Source organism: Malus domestica, chromosome 13, assembly GCF_042453785.1.
Source record: "Malus domestica chromosome 13, GDT2T_hap1".
Classification (NCBI taxonomy): Eukaryota; Viridiplantae; Streptophyta; class Magnoliopsida; order Rosales; family Rosaceae; genus Malus; species Malus domestica.
The window spans coordinates 4,648,618-4,673,808 of NC_091673.1; the positions used below are offsets into that span (position 1 = coordinate 4,648,618).

Sequence of the window (25,191 nt, forward strand, 5' to 3'; positions counted from 1 at the left end):
TACCAATTTGGATTCCTTGTGTGTTGGAAAGGGATATATGCCCCTCCGATTGACCACTAGTTCAAAGCTTATCTTCCCAATTTAGGCCCTACCTTGACTTTTTCATTCTTTTGATGAATTAGTTTTCATTTAAAAAAAATTATATCACGCATTACTCTAAAGACAATAGAAGTCGATCATTTTGTAACTTATTAATTTTGTGATATTATTAAAAGTCAGTATATTGGGAGCTTTATTGACACATGAGTAGATCAGCGTATCATAATTACCAGAAACACGAAAAGCACATGAAAAAAATTAAAGTTTATTTAACAAATATTGGATTTTGTTTACATCCAAATATCTCTCGTTTTATTAGCTATCTTATGTTACCTCACATCCTAAATATGTATAAAAACACTTTCTGCAGCAACTAACTGAGGTGAAAACAAAAAGGACCTATCCATAATGTTACACAGAGATTCAAGAAAATACATCTATATGATCTAACTCAGAAACATTGAGGCTGATCAGTAAACATTGCCTTACGGTAAAAAAGAAAATGGAAAAAAAAGGTGTCATATTTGTCAGCAGCAAAGGTTGGAGGGAGGTAAACCCCCTTGCATCACATTGCCGAAGTTTACCACTCAGACTTCAGCTTTGATCATGTTCTTTCGCGGAAGTTGAGTGATCGGGAAAACGCTGCAGGGTTCGCTTGCAACACTGGAGAAGCTTCAACCACGTGATTCTTCTCATCTCCCTTTGATTGAAACGCCTTGAAGAGACCTCCTCCCTCATTGGTACAGTTTCCCTTTTCATTCTTAATGCCGAGTGTTGCCCATATAGAGCTTCTTGCTGCTTCATTAGGATCATCGATCCTTAAAGTTTTTGGGATCCAAACACATCTTTCGGAACTGTTCTCTTTCGCAGGCTCTTCGTTCTGAGAGCTGGATGGATTAGGTATGTCCTCGTCTCTTGAATGTTTCCCTAAGGTTGGGGAATTTGGACCGGGTCTTGTAGCACAATGGCTAAGAGTAGAGGATGGTGAGAGACATGGAACATTCCAAGGGCCCGGCACAGTGCAGCCCCAATATGGCGGTGCAGGGTAGAATGACATCGGAAAGCCTGAATGGCAGAAGCCGGGTGGAGGCATTGCAGAGGCCCACTGAGCTGAGTTCCATGGATAAGGCCAAGGGGAACCCGGAAAGCATGGTACTTGAGGAGGGAAAGTTTGACAATTTTGAGCTGAAGGCTCTTGAGAACTAGCTCTGCCTCCCCTCTCTGTTGAATTTGAAGCTGTAATGGATGATCCACTTGAGCGGTCGTCCCCATTATCTCCAGCAGTGGGAGAAACTAGGAGTCTTTGTTCGGGTCCATGAAATCCATTTTGCACACAATTTTGGTTTCTCTCTGCAAGATTCAATACAGAAGCCATTGATTCACAAAGAGGAGAATCTGAACCAAAGGTAAGGACAGTGCCGTTGCTTCCCAAAGTAGCGTTGTGCGCACCATTTGCAGTGCTAGCATGAGCTGCTTGAAGAGCATCGGACATAAAAATGTGACGATACTGTGAAGCTGAAGAGTTCTTATTCTTGCGACGACCAGCACCCACAGGCACATTCCTCATGATTCCTCCAGCAGTCCAATATCTCTGGCAGTTCTTGCAGAAATGGCGAGGCTGGTTGACATTGTAGTTATTGTAGTAACAGAACTTGGTGTCCATACTATTACATCGAGGGCATGGAAGTATCTTGTCTGGCTTCTTCAGAGTCTTGTCTTGTGAGCTACCAGTCTCGCTCAGGTCTCCATTCTTAGATGAAGTTTCTCTATCAGCTGAAGGAGTTTTAGGATTCTCGCTTATTCCAGATGATGTTGTAGGAGCTTTTATGTCTTCTGTGATTCGATCTGAGGTATCATCATGCTGTTTATCAGCTGCGAGTTCTTTTCCTGATATTGTTTCCTATATTTCAAACAAAATTTTCTGATCAGAAAAGTGCTTTACAAGAACAGTTCCGAGTTCCCTCAATGTGCTGATAAACAGATTGTTGTGATCATACATGCTAAAACATTGATTTATAAATCAAACAGAAACCGCTTTCGAGTTTTTCAAGCAGAATAAACACGAGAAAAAGGGTATGAAGAACTTTTGATACATAAATTTCGTTATTGTCCGAAACATTGTCATTCACAAAACATATAAAGGGGAACCAAAGTAGATTAAGAACGGAGCCAAAGAAAGAAAAAAATCTTGTTACAGAAGCAGACGGTGCAAAACGCTAAAGTTGTCCAGAAAGAAAAAGGTACAAGAGGCTTTTTGGATAAAAAACATAATCACTGCAGAAAAACCGAAAGCTATCGCGGATTTTATAAGCCGTTTGTTCAACTGGCAAAAGTTATCCGATCCCAACGAAAATGAAGCAAAATTCTAGGATTCTCCCTTTTCTTTCCTCTAAAATGTTTACCAGCCATGTCAACGTACAAATTTGACATGGATGGGTAAAACAGAGCAAGCAATTCAAAGTATCCGTGGAAAGAGTCTCAGAAGCCAAAAGCACAATTAGCTACTTCTAAAGTGCAGTTAAAAAAAGCAACTTCTCCTTATCACCATGCCTTTTGATTTCCAAACCATTTCAACTGGAACTTTGTGATTTTATTTTGACCAAAAAATGAAAACGTTTTCACCAAATCAACAAAAATCCAAATTTTCGGAAACTTGAACAGAATCAAACTAAACCGAATAAGACTGGTAAATCCAACACAGCCAGCATCCGAATATCATGACGTAATCCTCAAGTTCCCCAAAGACAGCCTCGGGATAATCAAAAGGACAGAAAAGAAAGGAATAACACAGACCAAATCGACAATCTTGATTTCAGGACAACAAATAGTCAAGAATCATTAAGTATGTCAATTTTCAGATCCCAAAATCACAAACTCAAGAGCAGGTAAAATCGAGCCATTTAAATTTCTGAGTTTCTGAAAAATGGGTTGTTCTTAGAATCTAAAAGAACAGCCGCCATAGAAAACTCAAGCTCAAACATACCTCTTTCTGTGCATCTTCTTCTCTCTCCGACTTCTCTTCCCGCGAATTGGTAGCAGCTGAAGAAGAAGAAAGCTTCTGGCTGGTTTCGGAACAGTCTTCCGCACCTCCACCGCCGCCGCCGCCGCAAGCAGTAGCAGCGACATCAGAGTCAACAGCCCCACAACGCACGTCAATGGAGGAAGAAGACTCACGGTTCAGTGGCGCCATGGCCAAAGGTATAGTCTTTCCGAACAGCTTTATCATGTGTCCACCTCCTTCACTCTCCGACGACATTCTCGTAATTCGATTAAAACCCAGAAACAAAAATTTGTCTTTCGAACAAAGAGCACAGAAAGTTCGAGTCTTTTGATGTCTTTTGATGGTTTTGGTGCACTTGATGGTTGTTGTTTTTTGTTGTTCTCCGAGTTCTGATCGAGGAGGAGGATGAGGGGGAGTTTTGAGGAGAAGGGGGAAAGGGGTGAGTGGGGTTTAACGAGGTGGGGAATGCCACATCATAAAGGGGGAAAAGGAAGGAGATTTGTGAGCCACAAGTTGTATGTGGCGTTAGGATATCTTTCGCCCTGTTGGATTCCCCACATTTCTTAAAAAGATAGTGCTTCTCTTTGTCCTCTCTTTTTTCCATTCCATATCAGCATTTGAATTTCCACCCCCTTTTCACAATTTGCTAACTACTCCCTTCTCCTTTACGAGATATTTTTCATTGTGCCGAAAACACGGACTGATACATCAAGTATCATAATACAATCAGTTGATTTTTTTTTAAGTATTTAACTACTTATATTATAACACTTAGTGTACCAAACCGTATTTTCGACTGAAACATTTCTCCTCCTTCACCTGCCTTTGCCAGTTTGCCTGCCTTCTACTTCAAATATTCTCTCTTTTGTTTGTTCATTTATGCTATTTGCCTTTGTCAGATTCACTAATTTGTCCATGTTTTCTTTGCCTTTTATTCAAATTATTACTGCAAGAGTTAGGGAATAAATTAATATTGAATTCGCTATTTACGATATTCAAACTTAATACCTTACAAGAAGAGTAATACAACTAGACTGTAGTACTTAATGCAAAAAAAAACATTTTCTAATCACAACATATTACGTTGTACTTCAATAGAAAATAAGACTCATAAATATGTACCATTGAATGTATAAATTGGATTATTGGTGAATGAGACCTATAGATATTTTACCACCAACATCGTGAATTTTCACTGATAAGTATGCTTGGAATTCTGCTTATTTTTCTGAAAAGGAAAAACTGTCAAACTTGTACATAGAAAATGACTGAGACAAGTTTGGTGTCGAGAAATGAGACATATAAATACTTACTATCGTTGCACCTATAAAGAAATCGTGAATTTTTAGGATAAGTATGTATAGAGTTTTATTTCCACAAGAAAAATCTCAATTATGTTTCATTGAACATATAGGGCTATTGAAAACCCTAACCCCCGAATGAAATTATATAAAGCTATTAAGTACTTGCTGCAATGTGTTGAACTCTTGTTCCTTTATGATGATTAGTAAGTTATATTTTGCAATGGGGAAGTAATGAAAATTACCAAATGAGCAATGGGGAAGTAATAAAAATTACCAAATGAAATACTACCTTAATAAACACAATCCATAAATTTTACCGTAATAAAGTTCTTAGTTTAGTGATATTTTTCTCATATGGACCACATGCATAACTGATGGTTAACCAACTACAATCCTATGTTTTACCAACTGAGCTAAAGATAAGCTGACTATTCCAGTTTGGATAAGTTGACTGTAATAATATATTTTTCATCATTTGCATATAAATTTAAATCATTTTTCATAATCTAAAAGAATGTAACATAAGAAGAAAATTACAAATAAAAAATTTGAATTCAAAAGCAAATTACCCTTATTAATTTGGCTAAAAATTCAGATCTGCGAAGTGGAAGTTATTGTTTTGTGTTAGCATAATTATTGTGTGGCTTTTCTGAGGGAGGATAATGTCTATGCCAGCTGTGGGAAATAATTGGGTGTGCCGTGGGAAAAGGTCGCTTGCAGTAGAAAACACGTGGCGGACAGGAACCAGTGGGGGCAGCTTTGAATTCGATCAGCTACCAAGGAATGGAGGGTCGGGGACCCACCTGCAACCTGCAAAAAGTGTAGTGAAAAGGTCATCTGATATCAGCATATCACCGCCGTTGATCCCGTAGTTCGAAGCTGATGGCACTTTCGCTTTTGAGAGACTGAGCTGCCACGACTGCGTAATATCGGAAGAATGTGCTATTCATACATTTATTTTTACTTCTTTTATATATTTTATTAATTTTTATTATTTGATTTTTTTCAATTCATCTGATCCAACGGTCGAAAATTAAAAAGGTGTGAGAGAAATAAAAAATGATGTGTTGATATCACATCCCTATCTGAAATGGATTCTCTTCCAATCTCTTTCCATCAAATTCATCTAATTCGGGATCCTAATTATTATTATAACTTTTAAAGGGCTTCTTATTTGTAATTGTTGGATCAAATTCCAACGATTCGAATCCCAAACAGGATGAATTTAGTAAAAAGGGACCAAGAGCCCTCTCCGGTTATATCTAGTTCTAGTGGCTCTGCAAATTTGTATTATTTGATTTATAATTCCATCGTAATATGTATTTATTACATCTCGTAACACATTATCTTTTAATATCTATTTTTTTTCATGATTAATTAGATGATGGCAGTCCATCATTTCACCAAATGAATTGGGAAGTTTTGTTTTAGATCAAATCTTCTCCACTGCCATTTAGTATTATGGTCATTGATATTCTTTTTCATTTGTAAATAAGAGTTTTTAAGTTCGATTATCGTCATAAGCGAATTTAAACCACATTATTGCTAACTCATTTTAAGGATAAGCCCACCCCTATATAATATTGTTTGTTCATAAGAAAAAAAAATATTTATACACCCAAATTTAGTGTAGCTTCTATATCGCCTCAATCATTGTTTGACACATATTAAGTTGATGACAATAAAATTAAGAGAAGTTATGTTTATAAATACATGTCAATCAACAATTGGGGACATAGAGAGACCACACCAATTTTGGATGCAGAAGATTTGATGATCTCGTTTTGTTTAGCTACATATATATGAGTTTTGAATTGGCTAATTTTTTTAAACTCATGATCTATTTCAACAAAATTACAGTGATATAGAATGCCCATTTTTCCATCAATGTGTGACTCATTCTCAACATGTCCCCTCGCGTGTGACGAATTTCAAGCCTAGCATATGGGTAACACAAATGGGATAACGTGAAGCACGTGTGGCCGTCAGGCTTCACAAGTAGGACAACTTGCTTTGATACTATGAAAAAAGTTGAAGTTCCATCATAAAACCAATTTGCAATAAGAGAAATATCTCAATTAAGTATAATATGCAAGTTCCCTCTTTCTATCAATATGATAATCATTCTACCAGAAAATCAAAGAGACACACTGTCAAAAACCTAAGGGAAGTGGCATAGACATTCTCTTAATTTCTTTACGTATATAGGTAAAATCAAAAGGACAATGTCTTAAGATGCATGCATGCACACGTTACTGGTTTTGAAATGAAGTATAATCACTTTGCTCTTGGTTTCCCCTTCCTGCACTAACTAATCCTGCCTTTCCAGCTGATTCAGAAGGTTGAAAGTTCTGTTTTCTATATATGTGCAGTCAATTTTTTAGGTATTTACTATTTATCTTCAGAGGATTTGGATCCTCTCCTGAGCAAGGGAGACGGATCCTCTTGACCCAAATATACGGGCCGTTGGATTGATCCAACGGCTACAAACAGAAGACCCCTCTAAAAGTTATAATAATTGTAGCCGTTAGATCAAAATCTAACGGTCTGTGTATTTGAGTTAAGAGGCGCCGTCTCCTTTGCTCAGGAGAGGATCCAAATCCATCTTCAGATATTCCACTTCCGGCAACTTTTTTACTGGTGGTCATGATTTATCTTTAAATTCTTAATAATATTCTTTTGAATTCAAAAGGGGGTCTGATTTCAATACTAAGCAGATATTGAAACACATGTTCCTAGAAGTCAAGTGTGGTTTAAGGGGTCTGATTTCAGTATCATTTCAACATTATGCAGATATTGACACCTCGATATTCGTCTAGAATGTTCAACGAAATATAACCTATCGTTTCTTGTAAAGAAAAATCGAAGTGAGGCTGAACAGTTTTCTGTGGTTTGCGATTTCACACAGCTGATTTAATTGAATCATAACATATTTAATATTTTGCTCCAATGAAATCCAAATCAAATAAAGAGAAAGTAGTGGCTGCCTCAGTGTACAGGTGGAGTTTGAAGAAGGTCAGGTGGAACACTACCTTTTAGGCTTTTGTATTTTAACTAGAAGTTTATTTTAATTGTTTATCGGAATGATAAGAAGAGTGTGAGCCTTGGTGCAATAGAAGTTACTCTTTTGTGCTCGAAATGTCACAAATTTGAGTTGTAAAAATAATATATATTTGAAAAACAAAGATAATGTTGCGTAAAAAACATTTCTTCTCGATCCTTACAAAACAGAGAGTATTGTTAGCTTAGAATCATAAATAAAATCTCTTTATCATACAAACAAACCACAAAGGTGTTTTATTTTTTCTTTTCTTTTTTCTGTTTTCAAACGAGAATTAAGACTGACAGAGTCTTCCAAAATTCATGACCTCAATCACAATTGCTACAACTTGTTCTGTTGGCCGACATAAATATGTCTTGCATCTAAAGTCTAAACCCAAAAGTCAAGAACTACTTTATTTGCTTGGAATTTTACAGTTGAAGGGTAATAGAAATGCTGAAATTTTTGAACGAGAAATTGTAGGAAGGAAATTCAAACTTGTAGCCAAGTTACTCATGTACGTATCTAATCTAGTTGGGGCTTCTTCATTAATTAAGCTAACATAAATCTATTGATTGCAACATGAAAGTTGACACTGCATGCACAAGCTAACTGAATCTGACCTGATTAGGGTTTCTTCATTAAGCAAAGATTAGCGTATTTTAAGTGTGACTTTCATGCTTTCCCCAGAATTGCCCTTTCCCAGTAGTAAACCGAAAAAGAATTTTCCCTTTCCAATAATAAAGGAGCAAATGAAATGAGAGAGCTCCAAGCAACCTTCACATATACCCTTCCAAATTATCTTCAAATATAGAGTTGCAGCCAAATTACAAGGGGTCCCTTGCTTTTAGATGTCTTATGAAGAAGACACACAATGTACGTATCACCATTAGAGTTATGGCCCAAACAAGTATTCAACCTATATATATATATCATATAAGGGGTTTATAGCTAACGCGCTTATAGACTTAAGGGTTCTTATTCCAGCACCAATAATTAAGATCATAATAGGTTCAATCTGCCCCACCTCTACCGTCGTTTGTACGTAAAAGAAAATAGTTACACAATATAAAAGACTTTTGTATGTTACTTGATACACAAAATTTTAAGATTATACACAAAAAAGAACTACAAGTTTACATTAGAACACAATAAGAAGCAAGATTTATTGTACACAATAACATGGGACGAGTTTATGCTTAATAATCTTGGGATGAAGATCGTGGAGAAACAGATTAAAACAGTGTCTGGTATTTTTAATCCCTAATATGATTTGTCACTAAAAAGGAAATGTTTTAAGAAAAGTGCGTTATGAAGCGGAGGAAAAGTACAACGAACGAACGTAGGACAGGACGTTTCTAGGAAAATATGGATTTTTACTCTTTTAGGTAAAGAAATGACCTTTTATTTTGTTGTAAAGATTTTTTAATCTTTTCAGCAGTGTATTTTGTTATGCTTTCCCATGAAGAATTGCCCAGATTACAATTTATGGATTTGCTTTATATTCTTATAAGTTTGTAATTAAGCACGGAGAAATAAACTCCAGCAACTCGAGCATCAGCGTTGACATCTTTGTTACCAAGTTCATTGCTTGGGACATGTCAACTTTACTTGATATTCGAAATCTGAGATCAGATCTTGCATAGTGTTAATACTTAGATTTAACATGTTAAGTGATGCAACATATTTGAGATTCACCCTTGAAGCATGACCAGAAACTTTGTTCTAAATTCATCACACGTTTCTATCGGTGTATTTAGTCTGAAAATAAAGCTTCCATCAATAAGTTTTTAGATGGTCTTGATACTATACAGGGTGCGGGATGTTCTTTTGGATTTGTGCACTTCAGGTGGCCTGGAAAGCTTGTTCAGGAAGGCTATCTTCTGACTGATAATTAGTGTTGCTCGGCTTCATACCCTTTATGCCATTCTGCCATTCTGCGCGGGTTCTTGACTTGTGTAAGCATCCCTTATCAAAGGATCTTAGATTTGCCTCACCTTTGGAGAACTTGGTGTTAGGGCATCACCAACCCGGTTGATTATGTTTTCCAAAGATGTGCCGGTAGAACTAGAGCAGTGAATTTTAACAATCTGATCTTTTGAGATATGAGACTTCATATCGGAGTTCTATTGTATTGAAAACCTGGTTTGGGAGGCTGAGGTGGAGTCAATTATTATTCGTTCAAGTGTTGAAATGGACTCAGCAATCAATTTGTGATATATCAAATTCTTGTTTGTTGAAAGTAGGTCAAGTATTAGTTAGTCCTTCTTAGCTTTTTTTAGTTGCTTAGAAAGATAGAAGAAAAAAGGGCTCCAAGTGAAACCGTTGCAAAGTTAGATAGCTCCATGTTCTAAATCATCGTTACTCCTGTTATGGAATGGAAGCAGCCGGCGTTTGGGTCATAGAACTTGGTCTCTGGACTTTTCAACATACAAGTCACTGAAATGCATGTGGTGTGTGTCTCTCTGGGAGAACATGTTGTTTTTCAGTGAAGACGTTTCTCTGAAGTTATATTATATAGAACGATTGTTACTTAGAGATTGATGAGGATTTATGAGGTACCATATACATCATATCCTTTTGCTGGAAATAGTTGTTAGATTCTGTATCTAATGCTGCTAGCAATAAACTATAACAATAAGAATACTAATACTAATACTAATACAATAGAGTAACAGTAATATCTATAAAATTTTATATTATATCCAAAATGGCAAGAAAACATCAACTTCTCAATGAATCAAGTATAAATTAGAGGTACCCTATTTGTTTTCTTGAGAATTCCTACCAATTAACCAAGGCTTTGCCTCTCCAGGTACCTGCTTCATGCTGCTATGTCTTGGATTCATGGATGTCAACCAAGAGGTATTTTTGCATCCGTTGTATTGTTCCATTGAAAATAACTTGGTCTTGCCTGAATTATTTGAGGGAATATTCTTCATGATTGTGTTTTGTCTCAGTCATGTTGTGGGGTCCTGACAAAGATGGTGTGCTCGTACATATTCTACAATTGTGAGAGCAATTCCACCGGGAAGAAGAGAGCCCAGCACCCAGTCAAAAAACCAGGCTGGCACCCTGTCAATTCACTCCAGCCTGTGAAATCGACTGGCACCCAGCCCAAGCCAGTCCACAGGCCGGCCTAAAATCGACAGACCTTGGGACCGGCCTATCTGACGTCAGTGTGACGTCGGAGGGCATATGACGTCAGAGAGGGAGTTGTTGTGGAGGCTGAGGAGCGGAGCTGGTCGAGGCGGGAGAGGATGTCGCGAGGGAAGGAACCACGGAGGGAGAACGACGGGAGGACGAAGCGACGGCGTCGGAGGTGTGGAGATGCAGGAGGACGGCGTCGGAGATGCAGGGGTGGACGGCGTCGGAGATGCAGGGGGATGGCGTCGGAGATGCAAGGGTGGATGGCGTGCAGAAATGGAAGGTTTTGAAGAGGAAGGAGAAGGTGAGCTCACGGGAGTGAGCTGGAAAAGAGAGAGAGAGGGAGGGAGAGAGAGAGAGAGAGAGAGAAAGAAAGGATCGGAGAGGGAAAGGAAGAAAGAAGAAAAAATAAAAAATAAAATAAATGATAAAATATTAATTGATATGAATAAAATAATATAATATTAGATAGACTGGGTGCCAGCGTATTTTTAGGGGTGGAGATGCTTTGGCCTATTACTGTTTACTGGGGTCTATTACTATTTAATTGAGTGGATAAATGCGCTGGATGCTGGCACAAAGTCCTTAGGGGTGGACTTGCTCTGAAATATGTACCGTCTTCATGTTTGGTTGTTTAAGATAAAACAACTTTTGATTATTTAGTGAAGGTTATGTTTGTAGCTCTTTTTACTTATCATTAAGGACATTTGTAAACATGCAATCAGTGAGTACTAAAGTTTGTTTTGTTTTTTGAACAAATGATATTATCTATGCTAAGAGGGTGGGGAGTGGACTAAGCCTCACAATGGACTAACAATAATGTGGTTCAAATTCGCTTTGAGCGAGAATTGAACACAAGACCTCTCACATACAAGCGAAGAGGAATACCACTAGACCGTAGTACTAAGTGGCTTTGTGTTTGATTTAAGTGAATGTTTTCTAGTATCAATACATTGTCGTACTTTTTTAAAACTTAAAACTATCTTAAGAAGGGCCATTTTTACAAATTTCGAACAGAACCCCTAAAATCTCAAAGACGGCCCTAGTCTTAATATATCCACTATACGCTAATTAAACACGCGCTTGGTAGACCCTGTATATATCTATGTGTAGCTTGCTACATCCTAAGATGTATAACGAACCTAAAGCTTGCATGATCAGCTAAGCATACCCTATAAGGAGAAGTTATATTGTCAGAAAGTTCAACAGCAATTTGATAGCTCCAAACATTGGCTTGTCGGCTCTCCAGATGTGTTCCTTCTAGAAGTAACACAAACATTTGGTTCGTGCTTTTAGTTTGATCTTTTGACAGGTTTCATTGTTTATTATTCTCATTACATATGCTTACATATTAAAGCTTGATATTAAGAGCTTGCCGCTTTGTTTATCAAGTCATTTGAGATAGCTGAATTCACTGCAGTTGGACACTCTTTTCAGTTCATAGTGGCTCCATCGTAGTAAAATCCGATCTCAACGAGGAGTTTTGTCTTACATTTTCCTTGTACTTGCATTAAATACTAGGCCAAAAAAAAATTTGTGTCCAACACAATAGAAAGAAGTCCATTTTTAGGTGTAGCGTTTTTATCTGACTATTTGTTCGGGTAGAATTCATGTAAAAACAAGGACATCGACAGTGGTTGCAAAATGTTTACGAAGACGCTTCACAAACGTGCTCGTATTATTAATGCAACTGGCCTTTGATTTTGGGGAGGGGAGTTCCTTCTGCATTTCACTATAGCTCTTCAAAAAATTGAGGTGCATGAAAGTATGTAAGTCGTCATTTATACTCAAAGACGAAGCCCATAACCATGCACTTGTTACATAAAGAAATTGATTGGTGACATATTGCTCGCGTCATTTTCAGTAAGCGATTGTGATTTCTACACCACATTGCCAACAATTGTTTTTGGTATTCTTTTGGTGGGATTTTGACAGGTTCTTTTTGTTTCGCTTTTCTTGATTCCTGAGGCCATATTCTTCTCATCTTCTTCTATCTCCATGCTTTTGTATTGTGAGATCTCCACTAATGGGGTCCCTTGAAGCATAATAATTGATGAGAGGCACCTTTGTTCTTGTGGCTTTTTGATTCACTGGACCTTCTCCTACTGACCCAAAAATACCAGGGGCCATTTCGGCATCATCCTGGAATCTCCTTTACTTGCCATGGAATATATTAAAGCGACGAAAGGAGCTCCAAGTACAGCAGCTGGTTAAAGAGAAAGGTACACCAATAACTCATTAACTCTTGCTTCTTTTCTTGTTTTTCAAACATTCGGGCCACACTACCATAAGAATTTGTCAATGATTATATTCCTTTCTTTGAACGTGAACTATGAGCTTGCCACTAGGGATATGTTAGCTCCATAGAGGAGAAGCAAATGCTTGCTCAGGAAGAACCCTCCACCACCACCGGGAACCTAGACCCCGCCACTCGTAGGTCCCACCGGTACAATCTTTCGGTTAACCATTTTAGCTGCAGGAATGATGAGAGTAACAACCTGATTAGTGAAAGTATTTTCCCCATGTGACCATGTCATTGCCTTGTATCCAAGGATTGTGCTAATGAGTTTAGGATCAAATGCTTGAACAGTCTCAAAGACGACAACGTATGCATCGTCTAGTTTGTTGATAAGATTAATGTGTTAAGAAGTAATTAAATTAGCATTTGAACTTTGAATCCTGGGACATTTGTGTATTTATGCAGCAGGCAGACCAAGTGAATGTTAAGCACTGGGATGGCAAGTCCTTGGAAGATCAATAATCATTGAATTTTGAATCCAGTGATCAAACTCTTGACGACAACCCAAGAAATCCCGAGATCAATCCGATATCGATCGACTTTTACGATTTGTTGTTGGCCACTGTGATTTGTGACCTTCTTTTCTTTTTTCTTCTTCTCTTTTCTGATCAAAATTTTCTTTTTATTCAGTCCTTTGGATATGGATTACAGAATTAAAGCTAACAATCCCTTTGGAATATATTTCTTTTTGAGACTTTTATGCAGAGTGAGAGCCTGTAGATTGCCCTTTATGTCATTTCCATTTGTTTAGAGAGAGAAAAAGAAGGGAGAGAGAGGTTGTGTTGCTTTGTACCAAGACAATACTTATTCAGAGTTTTATCCTTTGTACCCGAGTTTAAATTCTTTACCATTCTATATCAGGGTAATTTGAAATATCGTTGTGAAAAAAAAAAAACAAGTGCATTTATACTTTTGATTCCCTGTCTCTGATACATCCAAGGCAGGAACCATTGATTGATGTAACCTTGTGTGGCATTTAGTGCCATGTATTAACCTTTGTAATTGGACAACTAGATTCTCCCGTATTTGGATAATCTTACATATACAAAAAATACTAAATTGTCATATATATATCCCAATCAATTTAGTAAGATATGGTCCCTGTTTTAACCACTGTAATATACAGAATTCTGATGATTACCACACGTGTCATGATTACCAAACATGTCTATTATTTCAATAAAATTGGTGTGATTTAGTTCACTTTTTGTGGGAATACTTCTATCGGAGTAAAAAAAAGGTTATGGTTTGGGGTCCCAAAATCCAACGTTAGATTCGTTGATTCCTCCATCCTTACAAAGAACAAAAGGAATGTGCCAATCACACTACCTCCTTCCTCACAACAAGAAATACCCAAAAAATAAAAAACAAAAAGAAATGGGAAAGAAATATAAAAAAGAAAATGAAATCCCCATTTCCCTTTCAATCACCAAAAGAAAAAAAAAATCCAATTATGACGTCCCCATCAACTTATTTATTATTTATAATTATAATTATTTTTTAGCTGCATTGCATTGCTTCTCACACTATTAGCAAAGTTGCCCCATTATTATTCGTCATGGTGGGGTTTTTTGGTAACATGGAAGCAAAATAGAAAATAAACACTAACGAATAATTAGTTTAAGGGACACCAGAGAAGTTGTTAGAAAAAGTTCGAACTAAACAAAAAAGAGATTTTGCAAGTTTTTTAAAAACTATCTCTATAAACAGGCTGTAAATTACAACTGCAACCCCAATTCTCTTTGTAAAATTTCTACACATCAAGATGAGATCATAGAAAAAATGATTAAAACTAGGAGAATCATGAACGAGAGCAATCATGGTGGGGTTTCTTATTCATCAGGGAATCATGCATAGAGTCTAGAGAGAGAAACTAGAGAGATACAACAAGGAGAGAGAGAAAGATAAGAACAAACCATACACTTTTCCTTTTCTCTCCTTTTAAGGCTCTCACAAATTGAACTCTCTCTCTTGTTTTTGTTGCATCAGAGATTCTCTCTACCTCTTTCAAGTCAAAGAAGCAAAGAAAATAAAATTATTTTTTGAATTTTTTTAGAAAAAAGTTGGTATGAAATGATAGAGAGAGAAATGGAGGAAAGGGTAAGTACAGCTCATGGCATATATTCTCTGCCTCCAACATAACCCCACTTTATGTTTCCAGATATGGAATGAGAACATAGGACACCCCTACAACTACTACTCCCATCCCCTCCCCTCACAAATTATAAAGACCAGACCTTGAAACTCCCCTTCCCTTATAGCTTGGATCATAGAAACCAGAACCGCCATTATATATTTATGTTCCTGCAACTTGCCATCTCTCTCTCTCATCCACCACCTCAACAAAAATGGTTCATCAGAATATGCAAAACCAGAATATGAATTTGGTTTTATCCACCGACGCGAAGCCGCGGCTAAAGTGGACTCCAGAGCTTCATCAGCGATTCGTCGAGGCTGTCAGTCAGCTTGGAGGGGCAGATAGTTGAGTATATAAGCTTGGTGATGTAGGGGGACGGGTGGGGGCTCCTAGAAGTGTAGGTCATGTTCCCTCTTCTTTAGGATCGAGGGTGGATGTTCGCATCTTGTGACCTTCACTGAGGAGCTGATCTCGCCTAATCCTTATTTTTAGTGTCTTATACAATACAATACGAAGTTCTAATGTGTGTGTGTATATATATATGTTTCATATATGGACAGAGGCCACACCAAAGAGTTTGATGAGGATGATGGGAATTCATGGACTCACTTTGTACCACCTAAAGAGCCACTTACAGGCACTTTCTCTCTCGAGTTTCGTCACATCTAATCTTTGTCCAGATCATGATCGAAAAGCGTAATTCTCAAACTCCGTTGTGTTCTTGTGCAGAAATACAGGCTAGGGAAAAGCCAACAGTCCGAAAACTCCGCTGACATCAAGCAAGAAGGTGAGTCCATTACATTGGATTCCGAAAACTATAGAGGGTCATCATTTGTTGCTCGTTCTTTAATCTTTGGCGATTCTTTATATTTGTCCTCTACTTTGATGCAGATTACAAGGAGATTCAGAGCAGTGATGGTCATTTCGGCGCGGATATCAGCGATGAAGATCACAGTCAGATTAATGAGTAATATAGTTAGAAATAGATCCCAATCTCTTTGATGAATTTAGATGGAAAAATAACAGCACAAAGAGCTCCCTATTGATTAAGTGTTGTTATGTTTATATCAGAAGCTTGCAAATAGCTCAGTCTCTCCAATTGCAAATGGAAGTGCAGAGGAAACTTCATGAACAAATTGAGGTAAAATTGATAAACGAATACCATATTCCCATCTTCGATTCATAAAAAGATTGAAAAAGTATCGGTACTTAAGGCCGGAGTTCTGTTTTCAGGTGCAGAGACATCTTCAGCTGAGAATTGAAGCTCAAGGGAAGTATTTACAATCGGTATTGAAGAAAGCGCAAGAAACTCTTTCAGGGTATAGTTCTTCTTCAGTGGGAGTAGAACTTGCAAAGGCTGAACTCACCCAGCTGGTTTCAATGGTTAACAATGGATGTCCGAGTTCTTCGTTCTCAGAGTTAACAGAAACAGGAACTTCAACCCTAAAAGACGTGGAGCGGAAGCAAATGAGAGGCTCCATGGACAGTTCCTTGACATCTTCCGAAAGTTCAGGAAGGAAGGAGGAAAAGCTCCCTAAAAATTCTAATGCAACCTGTGTTGAACTACCATTAATGGGCATCCACCCGGACAATAAGGCATGGAATAATTCAGCAAGCAATCATGTTTTTGGGAGCAAGAGAAGCAGCAGTCCGATTTCTGACGGTGTATCTGTAAAGCAACCAGTTGCTAAAAGAACACAAACACAAAGAGATAAGGGTGGAAACCATCTGAGAAAGTCTGGATTGTTGGCTACTTTTGATCTGAATAGCAAATATCAGAGTGACAACATTGATTCGGGACCGAAAGTAATAGACTTGAACTGCAAGGGAATCTGATTCCTCAAATGCTTTTGGAGCCATCCGGTTTTAGTTATATACAGTTCATGGACAAAACTTAATTCCCTCGTGTCCTAGTCTTTTGTTTATATACATGTATGTACACTTTTATATATGTATGCCACTTTTGAAAGTATATTCATATTAAAAGAAGGTATAATATATTGTGTGGATACATCTCTTTCTCGCTCTCGCTCTCTCTCGTACGTGTGTGCACGAACGTGCGTGTTTGAACACCAGATGGAAACTGCTTATTGCTTAATGCTTCTGAGATCTGATTAACCTAATTTGCCTAGAGAATGTAGAGAATGTTTTGAATACGATTCCCTACTTTTATAGCTGCAAGTCGCATGACTTGATGCTAATCATGTCAAGCACTCTTGAAATATTTCTTTTCGATGTTTGTCGAGGGACAAGCAGAAGAGGAGGAGGGTGAGAAATCATCATAGAAAACAAAATTATGAACTAAGCACGCGCATGTTAGCTAATCAATGTCAAAGAACTCACTCAAGTTTAGGTCCCCCACATGACAATAAACTACGACAACTCTACAATGCGTCAACGTATGGAATGCATTGGACGGGCGAGATCCTTCAGACCGTCAAATATGGAAGTTTCGTCTAAAATATTTAAATCTGGCCGTCCAGTTGAGTAATGTATGGTAGAAAAACTCGAATATACAATTCATACCTTTATCTTCCTAATCCTGTTATATGAAAGCACCAATCTTGGAGTTTCTAATGCTAAACACCAACTATTCAAAGTAATGAGCTTTTTATTCTATCTGTTCCTCCTAATTGTTATCTTGGCTTTGTGTTCTTCATGGATTCAAGGTTTGTCACTAACCCTATTTACTTTCACCAACATCTCATTTTAGATTGATGTCCAGTTTTCGTAATCGCAGGGAAAACAGTGCCCCATATGACTTCAGATGTCAATGAAGTTTCAGGCAAGTCCTTCGACTACATTGTCATTGGAGGAGGCACTGCCGGCTGTCCCCTAGCTGCAACCCTGTCGGAGAAATTCTCAGTGCTCTTGGTGGAACGAGGAGGATCACCATATGGAAATCCCTTGGTGTTGGATACAAAGTACTATGGATTCTCATTGCTCCAAACTGATCAATATACATCAGTTGCACAAAGCTTTGTGTCCAATGACGGTGTGAGCAATCTCAGAGGCAGAGTTCTAGGTGGAGCATCTGCTATAAATGGCGGGTTTTACAGCAGAGCAAGTGAGGATTTTGTCGAAAAGGTTGCGTGGGATAAGGAGACGGTAACAAATGCTTATCAATGGGTCGAATCTAGAGTCGTCTTTAAACCGGAACTGACCCCATGGCAGTATGCTGCTGAGTTCAGCTTTCTTGAGGCGGGGGTTTTCCCTTACAATGGTTTTAGTTTGGATCACATCAAGGGAACAAAGGTCGGTGCAAGTGTGTTTGATGAACAGGGAAGAAGACAAACCTCAGCTGATCTTCTAGAGGCAGGAAATCCGAACAATATCACAGTTCTTCTGAATGCAACTGTGAAGAATGTCATCTTTCACAGAAAAGGTAACCATAAAACTGGTAGTATTTCTTAACGGCGAGTTTCTGCGCCCCCTTTTCTCGACCTGCACTCTTCACATCTTCTTTGGCCTTTGGAGTTGATGTGTCAAAAGAGAATTAACGGACAGAAACAAGGGGCGGAATGCAGAAAGAGAAGATAGGAGTGTGAAAATCACTATCCTTAACTGGTCAACCCTTTATGATTGAATTCCTAATGGTTTTTGCAGGTGACAGAAATGAGACAATAGCTGGAGGCATACGATTCATCAAGAGCAACGGAAACTCGAGCGAAACTTATGAAGCTCACCTCAACCAGACAGAGAATTCATGCTCACGGGGTGATGTGATACTAGCGGCAGCGGCTCTAGGCAGTCCTCAGATTCTGTTGTCAAGTGCCATCGGCCCTCATCAACACCTAAAGAACTTCAACATCGAACTAGTTGTCGACTTAGATGTGTTGTGCTTGGCTCATATACTTATGAGTTAGCAACAATTTTGATAGTGTAACTTTCTGAGTGCTACAGGGAAATGGCAGTAGCCACTTTGTGTTTGGCTTTCAGTTGTGGCATGGAAGTCTTGTTACAAGAGAAGACATGGTGACTGCCACAAGCAAAGTTGGAAGCAAGCAAGACTTGACTTTGTGGTTGCTTGCACACAATTGTGCATGTTGTATTTTATATGCATTAAATGACAAATGGAGAAAAGTTGTACTTTATAGACTAGGTATAGACTTTGGTGCATGCTAGGTAGGCTAAGTGATAATTATGTCATGTGAACTTAAGACTTTTTGGTCTTGTTTGTTGGCATAGTTGCAAGTGTATGCCTATAACTAGATGCAATATTTGTGCATTTAGTAATGCATTGGGAGTGCATCCGGAGGAGAACACAAAGGAGAGAAAAATAGAGAGTGAGACTGAGAAACTCTTGGGGTAGAGTGAGGTTCTTGAGAAAATTCTGTGAGTGTACAAGGGATTGGGGTTTGGGTTATGTCGATTTAACTCAAGTGTATCTTGTACTAGTTATTCTCATAGTGAAGAGCAATATCTCTCCGAGGACGTAGGCAGGATTTTGCCAAACCTTGTAATTCTCTCGGTGTCTTTATTTCTTGTATTTTATTCTGTTCAACTGAGTTTGATTTGGTGGGGTTGTAATCTGAATCTCGTTTCCACACTAACGAACGGGCCAAGGCACAACAAGATGCTGTTGGAAAAGGAATGAAAGACAATCCTGGCATTGCTCTTTTAGCAGATCCTAAACCGAAAATTTCCCACCAGAACCTCCAAAAGTTGTCGGTATAGCAGATGACTTCAAGATCATAATTGAGGCAGGAATTTCACCTGTCAGCTCCAATGCAACAGTAATGCCGATAGCTGCGAAACTCGCCTTTCCAGTATCAGAAGGAACGCTTGAGCTGATCAGCACCGACCCCAGAGAAAACCCTTCAGTCACATTCAACTATCTGGCAAATGAGAAAGATTTGGCAGAATGTGTGAAGCTGTCTCAGTTGCTTGAGCGAGTGGTAAGGTCTGAATCGGTCGCGTTCTTCCTGGGGATCGAATGCAAGCGAAAAGACGAGCTGATGTCTACAGAAGATGAGCTGAGAAAACTGTGCAAGAAGAATGTGAGGACTTTCTATCACTACCATGGAGGTTGCACCATGGGCTCAGTGGTTGACAAGGATTACAGGGTTTATGGAGTTAAGGGACTGAGAGTAGTTGATGGATCAACATTCTTTGAGTCACCGGGCACAAATCCAATGGCCACTTTGTTAATGCTTGGAAGATACCTAGGGATGAATATTCTTCAAGAGAGAGAAAATGCTTAAACCCGAAAGGTGATCGACTTCATCAACTTGTATTTTTAGCCATAAATATCATGTCAAGTTAAGATTTTCTTTGGCCTCCGATAAACCAAACCATCCAGCCAACCAACCACAAAGAAAATACCAAAATCCAACTTCAGTGCTCACCGGAAATTTGTATGAATTCCAAGTCCACAATTCACAAGTAAAAGTTGAACTATAAGGCAGAAAGAATAGGAACAAAAGATCATTGACTAGATTGTTACTGCGTGCAGCGAATGGAACGGAGAATAAATTGTTGGTGCGTGAAAATGGATGGGACAGTTGGTGTATTAGTTTAATTAATTTAACGGGTAGTAAAATGGGGAGCCTTGACAACACATAAATGATGCTTCTTTGTGACCAAAGGGTCACATGTTAGAGTCATGGAAGCAGTATCTTTGCAAAGTAAGGGTAAGACTGCGTACGATAAATGTTCATCCGATCTTCGCAAAACACTGGTGACAAATTAATCTCTTCCTCATACAATCTCATATGACATGAGGTGGTAACATAACTTTAACCTTTAGGTTAAACGATACACCAAAGTAGAGTTAGTGGCTTCATAAAATGCATCCGTGGTAATTTGAACTTGGGTAAAGTGCTCCAACTCTTAACTTGTTTCCGATCGACCAATTTATGTATTCATTTATTATATTCATATTAGATTTTAAAGAAAATCTATGTATTTTTAAAAAGTACGATGTTTATTAATGCGGTGAAATAATAAGTACGGATATGATGCAATTAAATACACACCCCTTTAGTAGTGACTAGAAGGAAACGGTCGTTGACTTGTGCCTATTAATAAAGAAAAATGTCTTTAGTAGAACCTACAAGCATCAAAGAGAGTTCATGGCAATGGGATTTTCATTGTTTGTGTTCCTCCCATTTGCTTATTTGGCCTTGTGTTCTTCATGGATTCAAGGTATGCTATTTATCCTTCTCAGAATAACTGAAAATAAAAGCGGACAACTGAAAAACGAAATGGTTATCCAAAAAAATTAGCTAGCCTTGAATGTTGAGAAATGATAATCACATTTTGATTTCTTTCCTGGTTGCAGGACAAAGACTCCCCCACATGACTACTTCAGATGTCGATCAAGTCTCCGGCAAGTCCTTGACTACATTACCGTTGGAGGAGGCACCGCCGGCTGTCCCCTAGCCGCAACCCTCTCTGAGAAGTTCTTAGTGCTCTTGGTGGAATGAGGTGGCTCGCCGTATGGAAATCCCTTGATATTAGAAAACAGGAACTATGGGCTCTTATTGCACCAAACTGACGAGTACACATGAGTTGCGCAACATTTTATCTCCAAGGACGGCGTTTACAATTTCCGAGGGAGAGTTCTAGGAGGAGGATCTGCCATCAACGGCGGAGTTTTCAGCAGAGCAAGTGAGGACTACGTCGAAAAGGTTGGGTGGAACAAGATGGTGTTGGATGCTTACAAATGGGTGGAGTATAGGAATGCCTTTAAACCTAAACTGACCCCATGGCTGTATGTTGCTGAGCTTAGCTTTCTTGAAGCAGGAATTTTCCCATACAACGGTTTTAGTCTGGATCATATAGGGGGAACGAAGATTGGCGTGACAACGCGTGATGAACGGGGAAGAAGAAACACCTCAGCTGATTTTCTCGCGGCAGGGAATCCAAACTACATCACGCCTCTTTTGAGTGCAGCTGTATCGAGTGCCATCTTTCATAAGAAAGGTAAGCATGAAAACTGTTGAGATGTGAAGGCCACGCCGCGGGAGTTAAAGCCTGTCAATGGTCCCTATCGATTTTGGTTAAATTCCTAAGGGTTTTTTTGCAGAGGCAGTAGCTAGAGGAATAAGATTCATCAAGAGCGACGGGAGCTCTTCGCAAACTTACGAAGCTTATCTCAACCCGCGGAAGAACTCAAGGAGTTCAACGGGCGATGTGATACTAGCTGCAGGGGCATTAGGCAGCCCTCAAATTTTACTGTCAAGTGGCATTGGCCCTTAGAAACACCGAAACAAGTTCACATTCCAGTTGAGGTAAATTGCTTAATTAATAAGACAAAAGTCGAGCCGTCATTTTCTAGGGAAGCACTCTATGAACTCTGTGTTAGCGTTATTTTCGGTGTTCACGTTATAAAAGATTGTGCCAATGTCACATAAAGTCGAGGCGAGTCCCGCTGCTTAATTGTTAAACCGTAACTTTAAATATGAAAATGAAGCGTAAAAAATTAAAACTAGCAAAGTGCGGATTTCACCGTAAAATGAGAATTACCACAATATATAAAACTAATTTTGAACCTTGAAATCTTGGAGATCCTGTACAATATTCCTCCTCGTTCCCAGAAATTCATAAGAACAAAATTTTTTTTTTTTTTTTTTTTTTTTTACTAAAGCAACTTTTATTCTAACTCTGCATCGTATCATCATCACTGGATTGCTCAGAACCCTCACTTGCTCTCCTGCCATTGTGAACAAAAACCCTAACCGTTATCTCCCCGTGGAGCCTCCTCCTCTCTCCGCTTGCTTCACCGCCCTTCTTCCCCACCTCCTCCTCCTCAAAAGGCATCGTAAACCTGCAGACCGGGCACGACCCACGAAGTTTCAGCCACCTCTCTATACAATCCCCATGAAACCTATGCTTGCAAGGCATCTCCTTCGCCACGCCGTCGACCTCAAACTGCTCCAAGCAAATCGAGCACTCAGACCCGACGTCCGCCTCGACAATCGTGACACTCGGCATGGCGTCAATCGACGCCTTCGACGCAGGCGGCTGACCGTCCTTGCCACCCAGCCCCTGCAGCAGCGAGTCCAGGTCAGAATCGCCTCCGATCACGGCCACGCGTTGGTTGAAAGGATCGACGAGAAATATTCGCTCCCGCGGGGTTCGTCTTTCCGGGTTTTCTCCATCTGGGTTTTCCAGGTCGAGTGTCGCGGTGGAGGCGGAGGCGACTGCACCTAACATTAAGGGCATGAGCACAGAGAGCTCGCGATCTGGACCCCTCCTCGTGAGCCAGTCGAAAAGGGAAGCGAACTCAGGCGCAAACTCAGCTTCGGAATCCATGAAACTTCTAGGTTTTTTGCGGATTGAAAGCGTAAACAGAGAAATTTTCAGGGAGATTTGGGGAAAACGAAAAATGAGAAAAAATTGGAAAAAATTAGAGAATGGGGTTTAGCGATTGCGAGGGGAATGATTTAAGAGGTGACGGGGGAGAATGACCACACAAGGAAGAAAGAAGGGTGTAGAAAGATCTGGAACTTCTGGAGAAAACCTAAATGTATCGGGGTTGTTGAGGAGAAATTTTTTTAAATTACGTGTTTTTATACAAGTAATGTAAAATTTTACATTTTAAGTTATTAAATTTTTTACATACATATTTCATTATTTGCATAGTAACACGTAATGTATCTGTTTAGGTCCAAAATATTGGTTTGGGCCAAGTGTGGAATCATTCTCGGCCCGGAATGATTTATTGTTAGAGTTCGAGTCGGTCGAGCCCCATTAGGAACAAGGAGCGGCCTGGATAAGGAAGAGGCGTGGGAAACTCTGCGTCTAACAGAAATCCTGATGTGATAAGGAGTCCCGGTGAGATGAGGAGGTCGAGACGCATTTTGAATACGGCCTGATAGAAAGGCTAGGTCCAAAATCCTGATGGGAGTAGGAGTATTCGAGATGGTGTTTGATTAGAAGAAGAAGTCTTCATTCGAGTAGGGTTTAACTACTCGGATTAACTCTGCTTAGGAAGTATCTGACGCTATAAATAGAAGAGGCTGTGCATTGTTCCAATTCAACACACAACTGCCCTAAGCAAACTCTCTCAACAACTTTGAGATTTTTATTTTCTCTTTTCGCTGACACATCTTCTGTTGGCATCAACAGCACTGTGAAAGCAACCGGTGATATCTTCAGTCAGCATAGATAGCTCTGTCGCCGTAGAATCAGCCGATCTTGCAGCATCTTCCGTTGGCATCAACAGCACTGCGACGAGGGCAGTTGATTACCTATCTAAGTCTCGGTCGAGAAGAATTTCCGAATCCTTATTGATCGAGGTCATCTCATTAGCCTTCTCGACGAGGTGAGGTGTTACAGCTTACTAAGCTCGGCGCATTGCACGCCGAGTTATTTTATGATTGGATACTCTCAAGTGGGATTTAGAGTTCGGCATTCAGACGGCCGAACCAGGTTCACTATTAATACTTATATCCGTTTTGAGTATTTGTGCCTTTACACTTTGCTGTTAATTCGGCGTGAGTTTACTCTGATGAAAACCATCACTGTGACCGAATCCAGCGACAACGATTCGTGAACTTCGTAAGAATAGTAGCCACTGCTTCTACCTTTTTCGATGCTCGGCTGCCTGGGAATTGAAAGCCAATTCAATAACAATAAGGATATATATATCTAAATATATAAAGAAAGTTATATACCATGGGTAGCCTCTTTAGGTTGGGGAGCAGGAGCCTTGTGGGGACGATCGCCAAGGATCTTGTTAATGACATCTTCGATCGGTGCGCTGAAGAAGCTATGAGTGTATTCTTCCCACCAATCGTCGAAGGTATCGGTGCTAAGAGATTCTGGAGTGACCGGTCGAAGGCGGAGTTTTTGGCATCGCTCATGGAACTTATTTTTGGCGTCATTGCACTCATTCTCTAAAGAACCAGGTTCGCGTCCGCAACTTAGGACGAATCGTGAGGAGAGAATGGGGACCGGGTAACCTTGGAGGTAGCCAAGTTACCGAGCGAGGAAGTTGGGATGATACACTTCCCAACCTGCTCGACGACCATCACAGCCGAGTGGTAGGTCGTAGGTAAGCACGAAAGACCCCCAAGATTGAAGAAGGTCAGCATCTTCATCCGCGCCCCACGCTGATGTAGGAAGCCTGATCGACGAAGGGTATTCTCGACGACGACAGATCAGGAGCTCGTAGTTAGAAAGGTCGTCGAGAGCGAAAAAGTATTTAAACACCTATTCAGCTTGGTGAGGGGGTGTTGGCCGAGAAGCCAGCTGAGGGCCGAGCGCTTCCGTGGG

General features: G+C 39.5%; 3 protein-coding genes, 1 long non-coding RNA gene and 2 pseudogenes across 4 annotated transcripts; 4 read left to right on the forward strand and 2 right to left on the reverse strand.

Annotated features, from left to right (window-relative positions):
- Nucleotides 1–288: 288 nt before the first annotated feature.
- Nucleotides 289–3,579, reverse strand: LOC103414303 (cyclic dof factor 1-like). Its single transcript, XM_008352701.4, has 2 exons — nt 3,023–3,579; nt 289–1,939 (listed from the first exon to the last, which is right to left on the reverse strand). Exons 1-2 carry the CDS (start codon nt 3,293–3,295, stop codon nt 644–646), a joined length of 1,569 nt encoding a protein of 522 aa, XP_008350923.1. The 5' UTR covers nt 3,296–3,579; the 3' UTR covers nt 289–643.
- An 8,861-nt stretch (nt 3,580–12,440) lies between these two features.
- On the forward strand, nt 12,441–13,663 carry LOC108175100 (uncharacterized). Its single transcript, XR_001791920.3, has 2 exons — nt 12,441–12,753; nt 13,236–13,663. It is a non-coding gene; the product is annotated as an uncharacterized lncRNA (long non-coding RNA).
- Nucleotides 13,664–14,764: 1,101 nt separating this feature from the next.
- Nucleotides 14,765–16,978, forward strand: LOC103451811 (myb family transcription factor PHL8-like). The gene is made up of 6 exons (XM_008391237.4): nt 14,765–15,311; nt 15,528–15,604; nt 15,697–15,754; nt 15,859–15,934; nt 16,039–16,108; nt 16,201–16,978. The coding sequence occupies exons 1-6, from the start codon at nt 15,179–15,181 to the stop codon at nt 16,801–16,803; spliced, it is 1,017 nt and encodes a 338-aa protein (XP_008389459.1). The 5' UTR covers nt 14,765–15,178; the 3' UTR covers nt 16,804–16,978.
- Nucleotides 16,979–17,394: 416 nt separating this feature from the next.
- Nucleotides 17,395–20,186, forward strand: LOC103452327 (protein HOTHEAD-like; annotated as a pseudogene).
- Nucleotides 20,187–21,047: 861 nt separating this feature from the next.
- Nucleotides 21,048–22,270, forward strand: LOC103452326 (protein HOTHEAD-like; annotated as a pseudogene).
- A 144-nt stretch (nt 22,271–22,414) lies between these two features.
- Nucleotides 22,415–23,463, reverse strand: LOC103452325 (E3 ubiquitin-protein ligase MPSR1). The gene has a single exon (XM_017336730.3). It carries the CDS (start codon nt 23,224–23,226, stop codon nt 22,570–22,572), a length of 657 nt encoding a protein of 218 aa, XP_017192219.2. The 5' UTR covers nt 23,227–23,463; the 3' UTR covers nt 22,415–22,569.
- Nucleotides 23,464–25,191: the final 1,728 nt, after the last annotated feature.